This window comes from Aulostomus chinensis, chromosome 8 (assembly GCF_037954235.1).
Source record: "Aulostomus chinensis isolate RoL2024-O1b breed Wild chromosome 8, RoL_Achi_v1.0, whole genome shotgun sequence".
In the NCBI taxonomy this organism is placed as follows: domain Eukaryota; kingdom Metazoa; phylum Chordata; class Actinopteri; order Syngnathiformes; family Aulostomidae; genus Aulostomus; species Aulostomus chinensis.
Genome location: NC_141327.1, coordinates 17,178,276 through 17,193,336, shown reverse-complemented (window position 1 = coordinate 17,193,336; position 15,061 = coordinate 17,178,276). Strand labels below are relative to the sequence as shown.

The 15,061-nt window shown below is 41.4% G+C and overlaps 1 protein-coding gene across 4 annotated transcripts in view; it reads right to left on the bottom strand.

Annotated features, from left to right (window-relative positions):
• Positions 1-15,061, bottom strand: part of grin2bb (glutamate receptor, ionotropic, N-methyl D-aspartate 2B, genome duplicate b) — a 102,430-nt gene that overhangs the window by 43,153 nt on the left and 44,216 nt on the right. For all 4 annotated transcript variants that reach the window (XM_086211332.1, XM_086211335.1, XM_086211333.1 and 1 more), the window contains exons 4-6: positions 4,463-4,606; positions 3,097-3,367; positions 419-611 (exon numbers count right to left, since the gene is read on the bottom strand). In XM_086211332.1, the coding sequence (XP_086067458.1) occupies positions 419-611; positions 3,097-3,367; positions 4,463-4,606 (608 nt within the window). The remainder of the gene's footprint in view (positions 1-418; positions 612-3,096; positions 3,368-4,462; positions 4,607-15,061) is intronic.

Sequence of the window (15,061 nt, the reverse complement as noted above, 5' to 3'; positions counted from 1 at the left end):
CCTCAAATCTAATGGTTTCTTCCTTGGTCAAAGCTCGTTCGCTGGCTAGTTCCTCCTGCATTCTAGACTCACAAAGAAGTGATGTAGCAGTGAAAAAACATCTTCTTGACCTCAGGACATCTATTTTTGAGCGAAAGGCAAAACAGACCAATTGAGTGAACAATCGCTGTAACAGCTGCATGCATGTTCCAGTTGCTAAGCGATGATTGGTGTTGGGGACAGGCTTTGGTAGAGGGTCCATTTCTCTATCAGTTTATTACACATTTTTAAGGTTACCATCGATCATGATGTACTGTAGTATCTGCATGGGGACAACATTTCATTGACACTGTGTGTGTACTCTGCACAATGACAATAAAGTTGATTTAATCTTCACTCTGCATCACCAATACCATTGATCCCTCCAGCAGTAACTCACTTCAGTATTTCCTTGGAGTGGCCAGTGTTGGAGCTCTTTTTGTCAAGCGTCCCAAGGCAGCTTGACTTCAGCAGGGTGTGTGGCCCCCGGTCCAGTATCATGGTGGAGGTCGCCGTGGCAATGACAGCCACTGCATCACGTACCCTGGCCTCGATGTTGTAGTCCCATTCATCATATGACACAGAGATAAGTCCTGGGAAAAAACAAAACAAAACATGGAGAGAGAGAGGTGTATGAGAGAGAGAGAGAGAGAGAGAGAGAGAGAGAGAGAGAGAGAGAGAGGTGTAAGAGAGAGAGAGGTGCAAGAGAGAGAGAGGTGTAAAAGAGAGAGGTGAAAGGAAGGGAAAAATGAAGAAGTAAAAAAGAAATATGGAGAAAGATGAAAAGGCAGTGAGAGAGATAGAAATGAAAAATAGCCAGAGGGGGAAAAGATATACAAAATGATAAGACTTTAGAAGAGGCTAAAATGTGGCAAAACACTGAGAAAAAACACAATTATATGCACTCATATCGATGCTATTTTGAGCCAAAGTGAAGCTGTTAACCCTGCTGCAGTCATACTGATGAAGACAGGATGAAAAACCTAGTTGAACATGCGCCTTGGTGGAGATTGGGGGCATCCTCCGCATATTTTGCTATGCTTGGCTTTCCAAGCATGAGCAACTGCTGGTTACACCCATAAACAACTGTGTTTTCGGGTCATTGTCCTTGACTGGTTTGGATTATATGTTCACATTTGAAATCTAGAGGAAAAAAAAGGCAAAACTGCTTCTTCTTTTTTTTTTTTCAGCCTGCCTGAGTGTTGTCACGATATTCCTTAACAGGTTAAAGTGCGATTGTTGTATTTGCCTGCTGAAGCAAATATTTCACATGAAGTAACATGTTTGGTCAGTGGAGGGTTGCCAGGAGGAGACGCGTCAAAACGACAAAGGTGTGTTTTTCCTGTCTGGTCTGATTACATCACAAAAACTGTGATGTTAAAACCTGGACTATTATTAGACCTGGTAGAATTAAGCGTGAGCCGGCTGCGTTTTGTTTTATTTGTGAGAATATTTGAGTATAATGTATAATTATCAGGACTGAATTCCCCTCCAAAACAAATGACAAACTCACTTACTTGAGGTTAACAGGGATTAGTATGCACCATCTACCACTGACTGGCACAGAGCAGTGCAAATAAACCCAGGGAGCATTTGCATATGTGTAAACAAGCCCATCTGTCTTTTTTTTAACCCAAATTCCCCTTTAAAGGTTTTACCACATCAAAGCGTTATATAGATTTCAGCATCTTGCTGGACAACAGAGGAAATAGTCTTTCCAGGTGGGATGCTGATCCTGACACAATATATTGCATAAGATTAAATCAAAAGTACTTGATATTGATAAAAATCAATGACTGGAGATGTGTGACTGATAAATATACAGTATTTCAAATTAGTGGAAGAGGAACAGCTTCTGTCGATACCAACGTAATGTTATTCATTCCCCTTTCATTCAAAGAAAATAAAGAATACTCTTTGAGAAAAATCACTATCTTAAAATGTCTTTGATTGAGCTAAAATTCAATCAGACAAATTTAAGTCCACAATTTTTTTCAAATCAATGAAAAAAAAGGTTAAAGTAATACAACCTTATTTGCTGAGAGGCAATGTTCTAAATCCCTTGGGTTTGAATTGCTAATGAAATCATGGCTACGATCTGGCAATCACGTAACCAGTATCACTTTTTTTCTGTTATATTAGCAAAATGTTTTATTTGCATGACGCGGAGTGTATTCACTGTAGCTTTATATGATGTCGTTTTTCATCGAACGCGTGTACCAACAAGAAGTAAGAATTTAAAAATCGGATGCCATAATTCTTCAGATTCTCCTTCCCATCAAATGCAGATGAAATCTAGCTATTTAGGAAACTCAGGGACAGTCAATGACGCCACGTTGTCCCTGCTAAATAAACAAACAGGCCGATGACAGTCAACAAGGCAAATTGTGTCAATAAAAAGACATCACGTTATCTGCACGTGTGCAATACCGATTAGTACCGATGCACAGTTCAGGTGGCACCATTGAAACGGAGACGCCAAGGAGAAAGTCTGTAAATGTGAGGAGACATGTAATCACAGCGTGCTTTTTGCATCATATATTATCTCCTGCACGCTGCACCCGGTCGCCGCCCCTCTTCTAAGCCAGAGGGACTACTTCTCCTCCTGTGTGCTACACGTGTGAAAGAGGGAGTCTCTTGGTCCCATTTGTTTACTCTGCAACTGATAAAGCATCACACTCAGTGTTACACTCGGAACACAATATGACATTTGGCTTGAACTTGCTTCTTTTAATTAGCTGCACGTCGCACCTTAGTGAACAATTGGAATAATGCAACGAACAAATGAGATCTCTATTTAGCCCCTGAGGCTCACGAACAAATGATCCATGAGTTTGCAACTTCTTATAAATATCTCCTGAAAAAAAATGTTCAATTAGGGAGCCAATTCTGACCTTTCTGTCTTTTCAAAACTGGAAGTTTAGTTAACGCTTTTATCATGAAAACTAATGATTTTACCATTTCCAAGTTTAGCAACCATATTGGAAGCACAGGTAGGTTTGGAAAATTATTATCATATTAATATTTAAACCCTGGAATGTTAGTAACGCCTCCGACTGATCTGGCGTTTGTGTGTACCTGTAGGAAAAACAGCAGGGACGTGGTCTGCATCTCCAGCCACGAGCGACGGCACAATCCAGGTGAAGCCATAACCTGTCAGTCCCACAGAATGAGCCACCTCAAAGATGGTGGAAGCCTCCTCTCTTGTGCAGTAGAGCAGGATGACGGGACTCTGGAGTTTCTTCAGCTGGTTCTGGATCTTGGAATCTCCGTCATCCACTGACATGTCCAGGAGAAGGACCTCTTCTAGCTCCCAGCCCACAAAACTATTCTCGATGGTGCTGCGGACCTTGAGAGTAGAAAGAAAGACATCGATATAATCGAACGAAAGCACACGGTTGAAGGCACATGGCACAAGTGCATTTGGGGTGTGTCCAATTCATTCAAATTAGCAAAAAGATGCAAATGGCTTGCCAATAATTAAATAAATAATTTGAGGTGTGTTTTGAGTGAAAAAACACATCTCCCATTACCATCTAAGGGCCAGGTGCCCTTCGGTGTAGTGATATTTAGGTGGCGTATCCAGTAAGAAACTAAACACTTTCTTTAGCGTTTCCTCTGTTCTCAAGCTTCCTCTGTCCTGTTGAATTTGTAACTGCGATTTTTAGATTTTCTGCTTCAATGTCCCATGATATTTGCTGCATGCAGGGCCATTACTACACACATAGGAAAATGTTACAATCACTGGAAACAATTTCTCTACTCCTTCAAGTAAATAGTTATAGGAAAAAAAACAGTACAGAAAATGTCTCCTCATTTATAATTTAATGTACATTTTTCATTCAGTGAAACCAGATTGTTATTCCAACTTTGTTTAAAGCCAAAACAGTGTCACTGCTGTAACTTTATGTTCATTTCATCTGGATGTCAGATGTTCAAAGTTATCCAGGATCTCATGCCAGGCTCTTTAAACCGTCTTTGCTCAGTCTTGGAGATAAAGAGGCTCAAGCTGCACTGTGAGAGGCTGCATTCAAAAAGAAATGTTCAGCCAATCTGCCTTTTTCCATTAAAGCAATCAGAAAATGGAATTCACTACCCACTTATATCAGATGCTGCTGATCCCCAGCTTGGTTCAGGTCATTTAATCATTTACACATACACTCCACTCATGTAGTGATAAACAAAACTGAAAAAAAATCATCCTATCAGTTTATTTTAAATCAAGGAGAACTCAGTATTGTAATGAATTCCCATACGACAACAACTCCCGATGATCCTGATGCTCATTATTCTTGGTTTTTTCGAGTGAAGAGCATCGACATATGCACATCCACCTGCTGTGTCTGTGCCACATAATAAACGTATACATTCATATAAACACACGCTGTATAAACACAACTCATGTATGACATTTACCAGAGAGCCCACACGCATCTTTGTTTACCTTGTTGACAAAGTCCTGGTAGCCAGGGTAGTATGTGGTGACTATGGAGAAGATGTACCAGTCATACTCCTCCATGATGTTCAACATGACAGAGGCCTGCTGCTCAATGGATGGACCAAACTGGAAAAACATGGAGTGGTCGTCCTGGAAACCAGAGACACAAAGCCAATCAGCAAACAAGGTCATGAGTCATACATCATGAGAGAGAACTGGAAGGTAGAGCGTAGATGATTGTGGAGTGTGTCCAAGCCTCAGGAGCAAATATAGTCATGTTTCTAGCTTGGAGTTGTCTTTTCTCATTTCATTCTTTGCAATGACGCAAAATTCGATGTGTGCTTGAATGTGTTTTTACACATGTTGTATTCATGATTTTTAAGCAGCATTTTTCTCTTCCTTGCAATATCAGAAAAAAAAAAACAGTGGATATTAAATACGGACAAGGTGACTTATCAAGGAGCCCCAATTGAGCTAGGTTACCATCTTCAGCATGCTAAGGAGGGAACCAACCACCTGGTTCAATGACACACTCTTTCTAATGTAGGGCACCATGTATGTGGACAGACAGACCCTGTCATTCCTTCTCTGAGGAGAGAGGAGGAGAGGAGGGAAGAGCCTAATGTCTGGTGCCATGAATCAGGGCAGGTCAGCCACCCATGTAAAACCGCTAAGCAACTCATCAGGACATGGAAGTCGGGGTGGATTATTCATGAGTGTAAGTGACTGGAGGCGACGTGTCAGAGGGGCAGAAATGAGAACAGCATCGTGTTAGGGGTCTTCTTAGTGAATGAGTGAGATGACTGGCGGTGCTGATATCACACTGATGGCTTTTTTACTGCTGCTTTGCTCTGTAATGCAGCGTTTTGAGGAAATTCTGAAGAATCACACAGCTTAGCTTAACATAAACTCCAGAAGCAGGGAGGAGAGCGAGCTGTATTTCCATTTAATTGTCAGGAAAATTTAAAGCAAACTCTGGAAATCTTGCAAACGGGAAATGAAAATTAAGCACTATTAAATCATGCAATACATATCTTTGTCAGAAGCTGGCCGTATGACTAGGATTGACTGTAACACACTACAGAAGAGTAAGAGGTGGTCGTGAACTTCTATTAGTGAAAAATGATGAGAGGTCCTGAGGAAGTACTTTCTGTTGTCAGTGTTTTGTTTTTGTTTTGTTTTTCTTGTGCTGGATAGTATAGGACCTGTCCCATGCTGTCCGGGAATTTTGGGAATATCAGGAGAGATGCCAGCAGCAGAAATAGCTGGCGGGCCATGTGAGTGGATGGAGTTTTTAACACCCGGTTTGCAAAAAAAGACCATCTCAAGGGAGTATATTTTTTTAAGGATTTTTAAAAAAAAAATATTTTTCTTGTTTCCATCAACCTTTTCTAACGTGATACTTCAAAGTGCACATCAAACTGCACTTATGCAAAAGGAGAGTCGAAATTCTTAAAGAGAATAAAAACACAAACCAACATATTTCAAACTGTCACGGAATATATTTAGGATTTTCATAGAAGGAATTTATTTGTTCGAGCTGCTTCTTGACTAACAACAGTTGTGTGTGTGTGTGTGTGTGTCTGTGTGTGTGTGTGTGCATGCACGCGCATCATCTCCAGCTATAATGCAGGTTGCCAGATACAGCTTCTGGTTTCTGTCTCTGTGATATTGAAACTTGGCAACCTCACAGCAACAAGATTACAGGATCCTACTCACAATCACCACATTCAGCACAGAACTCCCTGTAAAGTTTGGAGAGGGCCCAAGTAGCTGTCTTTGATCCAGTTTTTATGCTAAGCTAGGCTAAACATACTCACACACTTTCATCAGAATGATATTTATCTTCTCATTAAACCCAGTAAAGGCAACAAATCAAGCAAAACTATTGCTTTCAACTGTATTATACCGGATGTCTAAAGATCCTCCTTTTGAATCAATTATTTTTCAAACATAAATGCTCCCCGGTGTACATGAGAGAAACTCTGCACTTCGTATATATGTTAGCGATATGATGTTCATGTGCATGCATTCACATAATTATGCGTGTGCATCCATGTGCGCAATCAGCCATACTTGTTAGCCATCCAGGAGGCTGAGTGTTGCTCGGGTTAGTAGGTGTGCTCCTGCCTCTGTACATCAAAGCCCATCTCCCCCTTTTCCCCCCACAGGGACAGAAATGAACTGTTACCTACTCTTCATTGTAATGAAATAATAACAGTGCAGCGTCAAGTGACGAAGAAGGGACTGGCAGTGTGGAAGTGAGTGGGGGAGGAGAGGTAATGTATGCGTGTGTGTGTGTGCGCGTGTGTGTGTACACGCGCGCACACAGGCGCGTGGGTGTGCAGAGTGAGGGTCTGACGTTTCAACCATAGTGAGCGCATGACGCTAATGAAGGCATTTTCACGTATGAGCTAATCCACCATACGCCGCTAACCTTACGCTTTGTCAAAATCCATTAATGTTTGAGCATATCAGCCATTACATTTAAATGAAACATAAAAACGAGTGCGGTCTGTAATTTACACTGACATTATAACTTGTGCCTTGTGTTTTTGGTGCCATTTGTGCATTTGTCAGTAGGATTACGCAAAAACTACCAGGCTGGTTATCATAAGTCTTGAATGAATGGTGGCAATCCATTAAATTTCGGTGCAAATCCTTTAAAAGCAGCATTTGCTTTCACTGGCCTTAGTGTAGGTATGTGCTCTCTTGTTGCACTCTAGTTATTCCATCTGTGAATCCAGTCGTTTCCATTACCCAAGTGTAACATTCTAAAGGGGATTAATCCATGGCCATTGATAATCACAACAAAAACACTGGTTCTTCCTGTTGGAGTAACGTTTGTCAAAAACTGCGCTCTCAGGGTCTTACTTTTATGCAAATACTATATGGGAGATTTCGGATGATTTGTCAATGAAACCATAAAATGCCACCAAATCATTTCAGCAAGTAATATCAAAGAATGTGTACAAATTTATAATCCAATAAATGTGATTGTGGATAATCCACCGATACTATCAACGGCACTGGCGCCTTTAATCGAAACCTCTTGAGCAACAAGGGCAAAACATTTGAAAAAAAAGATTAGTCATAAATCGGAGTTTCCCTTCGAGTCAAAACCATCCATATCCACACTCTTGATGTGACCATCAGACATCAAAAAGAACAACAAAACTTTTACAATCAGTCACATTTCAGTAGCTGTAATATAGTATAGAGCTATATGAGGATGCAGGAGAAGAATACTGATTCATCACTGCAAGAGAAACTGGTGCTACCTTCTAGAAAATGAATCAGCTTGAGCTGTTGCTGTGAAAAGAGCCGATCCATACGCCACCGCTAGAGTCTAGGCGTGTGTGCGTGCGAGTGTTGAACCAACCCTTAAATGTTGAGTTTTCACAGCTCACCTTTACATAATTCTGGGTGACATTTCCAGCTGGCGTCACATGCGGACGCCACCTCCTTTACGGGGTTAGTCTGCAGCTCCGAGTCTTGATTATTCATTTCCTCTCATTTGTACACTCTCAATTACTCGCTCAGCCCCTTTAAGTCCATCATTGTCTTGCTATCACTCTTTCCACTTTCTTTCTCTCCAAAAGTGTGCTCTGGGTGGTGTAATCACTTGTGAAACCAAACCTGCCATTAAGGAGGATCGTGAGGGCACTCCGTACTTCATTCTCTCCTTCTCAGATTATAGCTAATCATCGTCTCATTCTCCCTTCTCTTTCATATCCCAATCACTCCTATTTAATTTCTCCACTTTATTCACATGGCATTAGTGTCAGGATTTGTTCTCTGTCTTTGACCCCCCCCCCCAAGCCCCCCCTCTTCACCCTTGTCTTTTTCCTCTCTCCACTCTGTTTTAATGTCCTACAGCTCCACATCGCAGCAGCATGAAGCGTCCTGTAGGGCACAGTCTGTGTGTGTCATTATCGGAGCTGCCGCCTTGCTGCCCTGCTTGCTGCCCTGCTTGCTCTCTTTGCTGTCGTCTCACATCGCCAACACAACTCGACCACGAGGCCAACTAAGTTGTTTGTCACCCTTTTTTTTGTTTTTTTGTGCTGTTACTCTTTTTCTTTCAGTTGCAGTCTGATAAAAGCCTCCGTTTTTTTTATATAAAACACTGTTTTTTTTTAGAAATCACAAAAAAAGAGTCAGATGTATTGCAGGTAAGTTCGAGTACGTGTGCAGTTTACAGGCAAACTTCTTTAGCAGCCATGTGAGCTGAACTGAACTCAAACGCTTCTCACTCAGAAAGCTTGTTCATGACAGAAAACTTTAAGTAAAGCTGGTGACGAAGGAGAAATAGTGACATAATCCATGAGCAATTCAGCAGTTTGTTAGCACTCTGGAGCCTCACCCAGGACACTGCATGGTAGGGCTGATTCAGAAAAAAATCCCAATATTAGCAGCTGAACTGTTTTTTTTGCGATGAAAACGAGAAGAATGATGTGAAAGTTGACATTCCCTCCTACATCACACATCAAATCAGAATTGTAATATCACTCAAGATTATGGCAATTAGACATTTCAATTTTATTTTCTTAAGCCTCACTACATGGGGCTTTTGGCTGCAATTGTGGACACCTTTTCCTTTTTGTTGTTGTTTGTTTTATATATATATATATATAGATAGGTTTGAGAGTTTTCTCTTTCTGCATTCTGTCTGAATATGATTTTTGTTGAAATTTGATCAGGGCTCTGTCCTGCAGCTCCACAGAATCTAAATGTCCCACATAAACGAACACACACATGTCGACAACGGCGTCAATTGAAGCAAACCTGGTTAAGTTAAGGCAACAAAACTACTTGTTTAAAAAAAAACTGTCAGGATTTGGGTTCAAATATAACGGTTCACAACATTCATCATGTTTTACAGGTTTTCTGGCAGAAAGTCTTTTGAGATAAACTTCTTTTTGTGCTGGTCCCCCTACAACTGCACGTTGAACAATTGTACCTGATACTAAAATCAGCCAGATTCCTAGAATTGGGGTTAAAGGTTATAGACGGACAATTTAAAGAAAATAAATGAAGTAAACCCTCATTGACTATGATGTCTGGCCCTTTCCTGCTATTCCACCTCTGACGATATGTGGTTAGTTTTATCAAGCAGGCAACCATTAGAAATGCGGCAAGAGTGAGTTGCCTACTTCTGCCGCCTACTGACCAGGAGGTATAATTGTCATCTATGACACCTTTAAAGACTGGGCTTGATGGGTTTCAGTCATGAAATGTTCTGATGCACACATCTGTTCTGCAGCCTGGTGTCTCTGTGCATCAGGCCACATTTCTGAACAGGTAAATTTCATGAGTGAGACGAAATGATCCTCACAAATTTCATCAAAATCTTTTGCAGAACCTTTTGAGTTATCCTGCCATCAGACGTTCAGAGACGCTGTTGATCACATTACCCCGTTGGAAGATGTCAACACAAGTTAACAGTGTTGAGTAGTAAAGAAACACTACTTCAGACAAGAGCAAGACTAAGAATATTCTGGGGGAATATGGAGAGACCAAATAGTTTCAAGTCTTTAATACATTTTATTTTATTGTGACTCTCTCGTTGACATAAAAATATGCATACATCTTTTGTTGTTTTACAGGATAGCCCTGCACTTTAATAAAAACAATCGTATAAATTCATGAATAAAGAATATCGTATTCCACTGATGTACTTTCAAATAAACTTTTTTTTTTATAAAGCCGGTCATTTCCAATTAATGGACTGTGCATTATGTCACTTCAAACGCTGCTTTGGTGTTTCAGCTTCAGCATAGGAAGCTCAAAATAGTCTGTGGTAGTGACTCTGCAACAGTTAGTGGTATGAATTAGCACCCAAAAGCAAGTGAATCACTTGAGAGTTATTATTCAACCTTTGTGCAGATATGGCACCAGAGAGCAAGCTTAGTAACACAAACCTCTGTGTCTCATCGCTGCTCCCTAGGCTCCCGTAGCGCTGCCTGACATGAGTAAAACCTTCAGCGTGCTCACATGCTAGGCAGTGCTGCACCAGACACACTCTCAATGAACCCACTGGAGACTCAACGGATGACAAAAAATACACAGTACATCGTGCACACACTCATTTGTGTGAATAAACAGCAAAGTTTTATGATTTTGCAGATTGATCTCTACTGTCTGTCCTGGTCAGTGTCAGATATTTAAATGATACACATCTGCCAGTGAAGCGTCAGGAGCTGCCGCGTGATGTAAACTCATTAAGACACTGAGCATTGGGTGCATTTGATTTGGCTCGGATCGCCATGGACACTTGTTTGGATGCAGCCAGCACTGAGGCTGCTACTGCGGCTGCAGCTGCTGCGTCAGTGTGCAGTACTGTACAAGGCGAGCAAGCCTCAAGCAGGAGGGCTGAAAGGATTTGGCAACTCATCTCCATGTCATGCCAATGAAAGCCTGTCTCCAATTAGATTTGCAGAGGAAGAGCGACATATCGGCCCATTGCTCAACAAGCCCTGGTGGGAGAGGATTGGAGGGTGGAGAGACAGAGGGGGGAGAGAGAAAGAGAGAGAGACAGACAAAGAAGAAAGGGAGAGCAAGAGAAGGGGTGGCTGTTAAGGCTGAGAGAGATAGAGAGGAGTCTCGCTTGAGAAAACAGGCCTTAGAACTCACAGTCAGGGACTCGCAAACACATTTGAGCATGCACACACACACACACACACACACACACACACACACACACACACTAACACACATGCATACAGCAGCGTACGCATCGTTCCCTCCAACACTCAGCTTTTCCACTTCATCACACTCGTCTTTCTCCACCTTTCATCTTCCTCTCTCTGTCTATCTCTGCTCCTCACATTCGGAGTGCTGGCGCTGCTGTCAATCCTCCTAAGTTTGAGCCCGATGTGCTTCATCATCATGTTTCTAATCAAACGCACGCCATGTGTTAATTAATCTCATATTCTGCTGTTTAATTATCAATGACCCTGTTTCCAAGTCTGCTTCCCGGCTCCATTCAGTACACTTCATTTTAAACATCCCATAATGTTCTCATTGAATTACCCTTGCTATTTTTGTCGAGGAAATGATTTCTGAAGCGATGAAATATGATTCACTCCCACAGCATCCAGTGGAGCGATGCAGGTCCCTATACTGGACCCTCCTCTAGTTACGAGGCTCCACTGGAGGAGAAGATAGATGAAACACGGTGAGCTAGAACATTTGAAGCTCTTTGGGTTTTATTTCATTAATGCAGCTTGAATGGTCCTCCTGCATGAGGGTCAAGATCAGAAACATTTACATGAAAACCAGAAGAAGCAGACATACTATACATTAAAAACATGAATGAGGAACAATCTGATTACCCCAAAAACCCACTGACCAGAGCCTGCAAGCTCCTCTGGAATTAAATTCAAAATTCACTACAAAAGAACACACACATACACACACACACACACACACACACACACACACACACACACACACACACTAAAAACGAACAAAAAAAAGCAAATGTTTGTTCATGAAAAGTACAAGTATTCACATGAATCATCTCAAATTTACAAATGTGAAGCACAGTCAGAACTCGTAAACACACACACACACACACACACACACACACACACACACACACGCACTCTAAGAGGGAGCTTCAAATGCTGCTGTATAACTCCAGAGGGGAGAAAGCAACATCTGAAACAAGCTTTTGCACAACAAAAATATCTCTGCAGCTCCTTCAAAGCTCTCAGTGTCAGTAATTAAACTCAAACTCAAATATTCGGATCCCATATCATTTATTATTTGCTTTAACATGTTTCCCGTTCAGGGAGACATTATGACATTTCCTGCTGTTGAAATAGTTTAATAAAAATAAATCCCATTTTGATCATAATATTCACTTTTTGTTCAGACTTATTTAACGTAATGGTCATTTTGGGGATTTTTATCAAATGGATTATAATTTGAGAAATTTCGAATATGTTTTCCATCCTATTCATATGAATCGGAGGTGATAAAACATCAGTATAATCTTGCACCAGTGAAGGAACCTCTCTCCCAGTGTGAACAGACTCCACAAATCAAATCATGCTAATTATCTTGTAGCTACTAAAAAGCTGCACTATATTTCAGCCCAACAAAACTAACTGGCATCTGCATATTTGGTAATATGACTATTTACCACTGGTACCAGATGTGTGCGATCAGTCGAAGAAAGAAATACAACATGTTGTACACCAGCTGGTCTGTTTGGCACTTTGATGCGCAGCTTTATTGCCCAAATGCCAGTGATGTTCATGGTAATATTCCTTCATTTTGGTGACCTCCTCTGATCATTAGTCGAGTACCAATGCTTTTGGTATATCACAAGATATCTGAAATCTAATAAACGTAACATCATGCACATTTTTTTGACTCTTTAATCCGTCTTTTCATAGCACGTTCCGATTAAACGCCTAATTAACTCCTGAGCACAACAAATACTGATGTCTTCAATTGCCATTAAATTTACCCAGCACATTTTCAACTCAGGCATTCTAAATGACTTTCCATTTTAAGCTCACCATGCGCTTTCCTCCTGGTGCACCCTGAGGAAAAATGTCACTTTTGGCAGGTTGTCCTGAGAGTTGAGAGCACTTTCATGCTCCCAAAAATATTAACTAGGTTGAGATATTTTAATGGCGTTTCCTCTTGCCTGCTGGTCAAACTTCTGATTTAGCCTCAGTCATTTTCATAATTTTAAGAATGACAACATTTTCAGACTGTTGAGCTTCAAAGATTAGTCTTGAGGAGAGACTATTGATCAGACCCTTCCTGACCCAACAGACCACACAGATTCTGGTTCAGGCTCTTGTCATCTCACGCATTGACTACTGCAACTCTCTTCTGGCAGGCCTCCCTGCATGCTCATTCAAGCCTCTGCAGATGATCCAGAATGCAGCAGCACGTCTGGTCTTCAACCAGCCCAAAAGGGCACATGTCACCCCGCTGCTGGTTTCTCTTCACTGGCTTCCAGTGGCAGCCAGGATCAAATTCAAGGCACTTCTCTTGGCTTACAAAACAATCACAAGAACGGCTCCAGCCTACCTGGAATCCCTGATCCAGGTCTACTCTCCTTCTCGCCCACTACGCTCTGCATGCGAAAGACGCCTGGTGCTTCCAGCCCAGCGCTGCTCCAAATCCCTAGCCAGACTCTTCTCTTCTGTTGTTCCCAAATGGTGGAACGAACTACCGAACTCTGTGCGTTCTGCTGAGTCCCTTTCTACTTTTAAGAGACAATTGAAGACTCAGTTGTTCAGAGAGCACCGAGGCACTTAACCTGACTCTTCTCCTCTTTGTCCTGTGGGGTAGAATAAGTCAGAGGGTCCAAGACCCAGCACTTAGTGATTATGTAGCACTAACTGTGTTGTGTGATGTTGTATGTTTGTCAAAAAAAAAAAAAGGGGGGGTGACACTTCTTCTGCCACTAGATGGCAGTACCTGTGACCAAATCACAACTGAAGCACTTTTGCGCTGACTATGGGTTTTTCCTTAAGTCTGAATTCTTGCTTGTGTTGTACGTCGCTTTGGACAAAAGCGTCTGCTAAATGAGATTGGAGAATTGTAGAATTGTTCATTACAACAGACGCTCTGAGGTACGTAGTAAAATGGAAGCCACTCTTTTCTGTTTTGGAGGTAAATCCTCACATTTTCAAACAGTAGAGGAGAACTCAGAAAGCTCAGACTTCCGCTAACATCCATGTTAAGATTCCCTGCGAAATGAACGAAGATCCCAATACACAAGAGTAACTGAATGTTTTATAGTTTTATGAAAATGAACATATCAAGCCACTGTGTGATTGAAACATCTGTGTTTGAGTCTACTGAATGAGAGCAGCAACAATGTTCTCATACACAGAGTAGACAGGTTAAGTAACTGATTCCAGGTTATGACTTAAAATGATTCATGCGGAAATAATAACATGACTCCACACAGCAGTTTTAGTTTGATAAACACCCCAGACCTCAGGAACGCAGCCTATTCAACTGATCTGAATCAGCTGAGAGGATGCAAGTGCAGTCAGTGGTTGCCGCGGTGATGCCAACTGCTTAGTTTGTGCTGAACGAGACAAGGATTCAGCTGAGAAATGCCTCTCCAGCTCAGGCTTCTTACTCACCAACTACCTGCTATCACCGTAAGTTTCATACACTGAAATTGAATGCAATGTCAATCACTTCTTTGTTTGTGGTGTGGAAATGTGAGAAAAAAATGAGTTTTGGAGGTCTCCCACCTGAAAAACCTGGTCTAACTTTATATTGGAGCATATGGGGCAGTTGGAATTTACCTGCAAGCTTATGAAATGAAAATGAGTCTTTATATGTATAAAGTTATGTTAAAAAAAAAGAAAAAGAAGACAAATTTGCCTGGCACAAAATAAGTGTGAAGAGTGAAGTTTGAGAGTTAAACAGAAATATCAGGAGGCAGCAGTTTAATTCCTTCACCCACTGTAGACTCTGAACACCCAACTGAACGCTCTATTTCACATTGTTAACAACAACAAAAAAGTCCAGTGCATCCACACAGTGATTCTGATCTGAATATATCTGTCCTCAGGAGTGCATCTTTGACCCATGCTCTACCCCCCCAAAGCTCCCTGA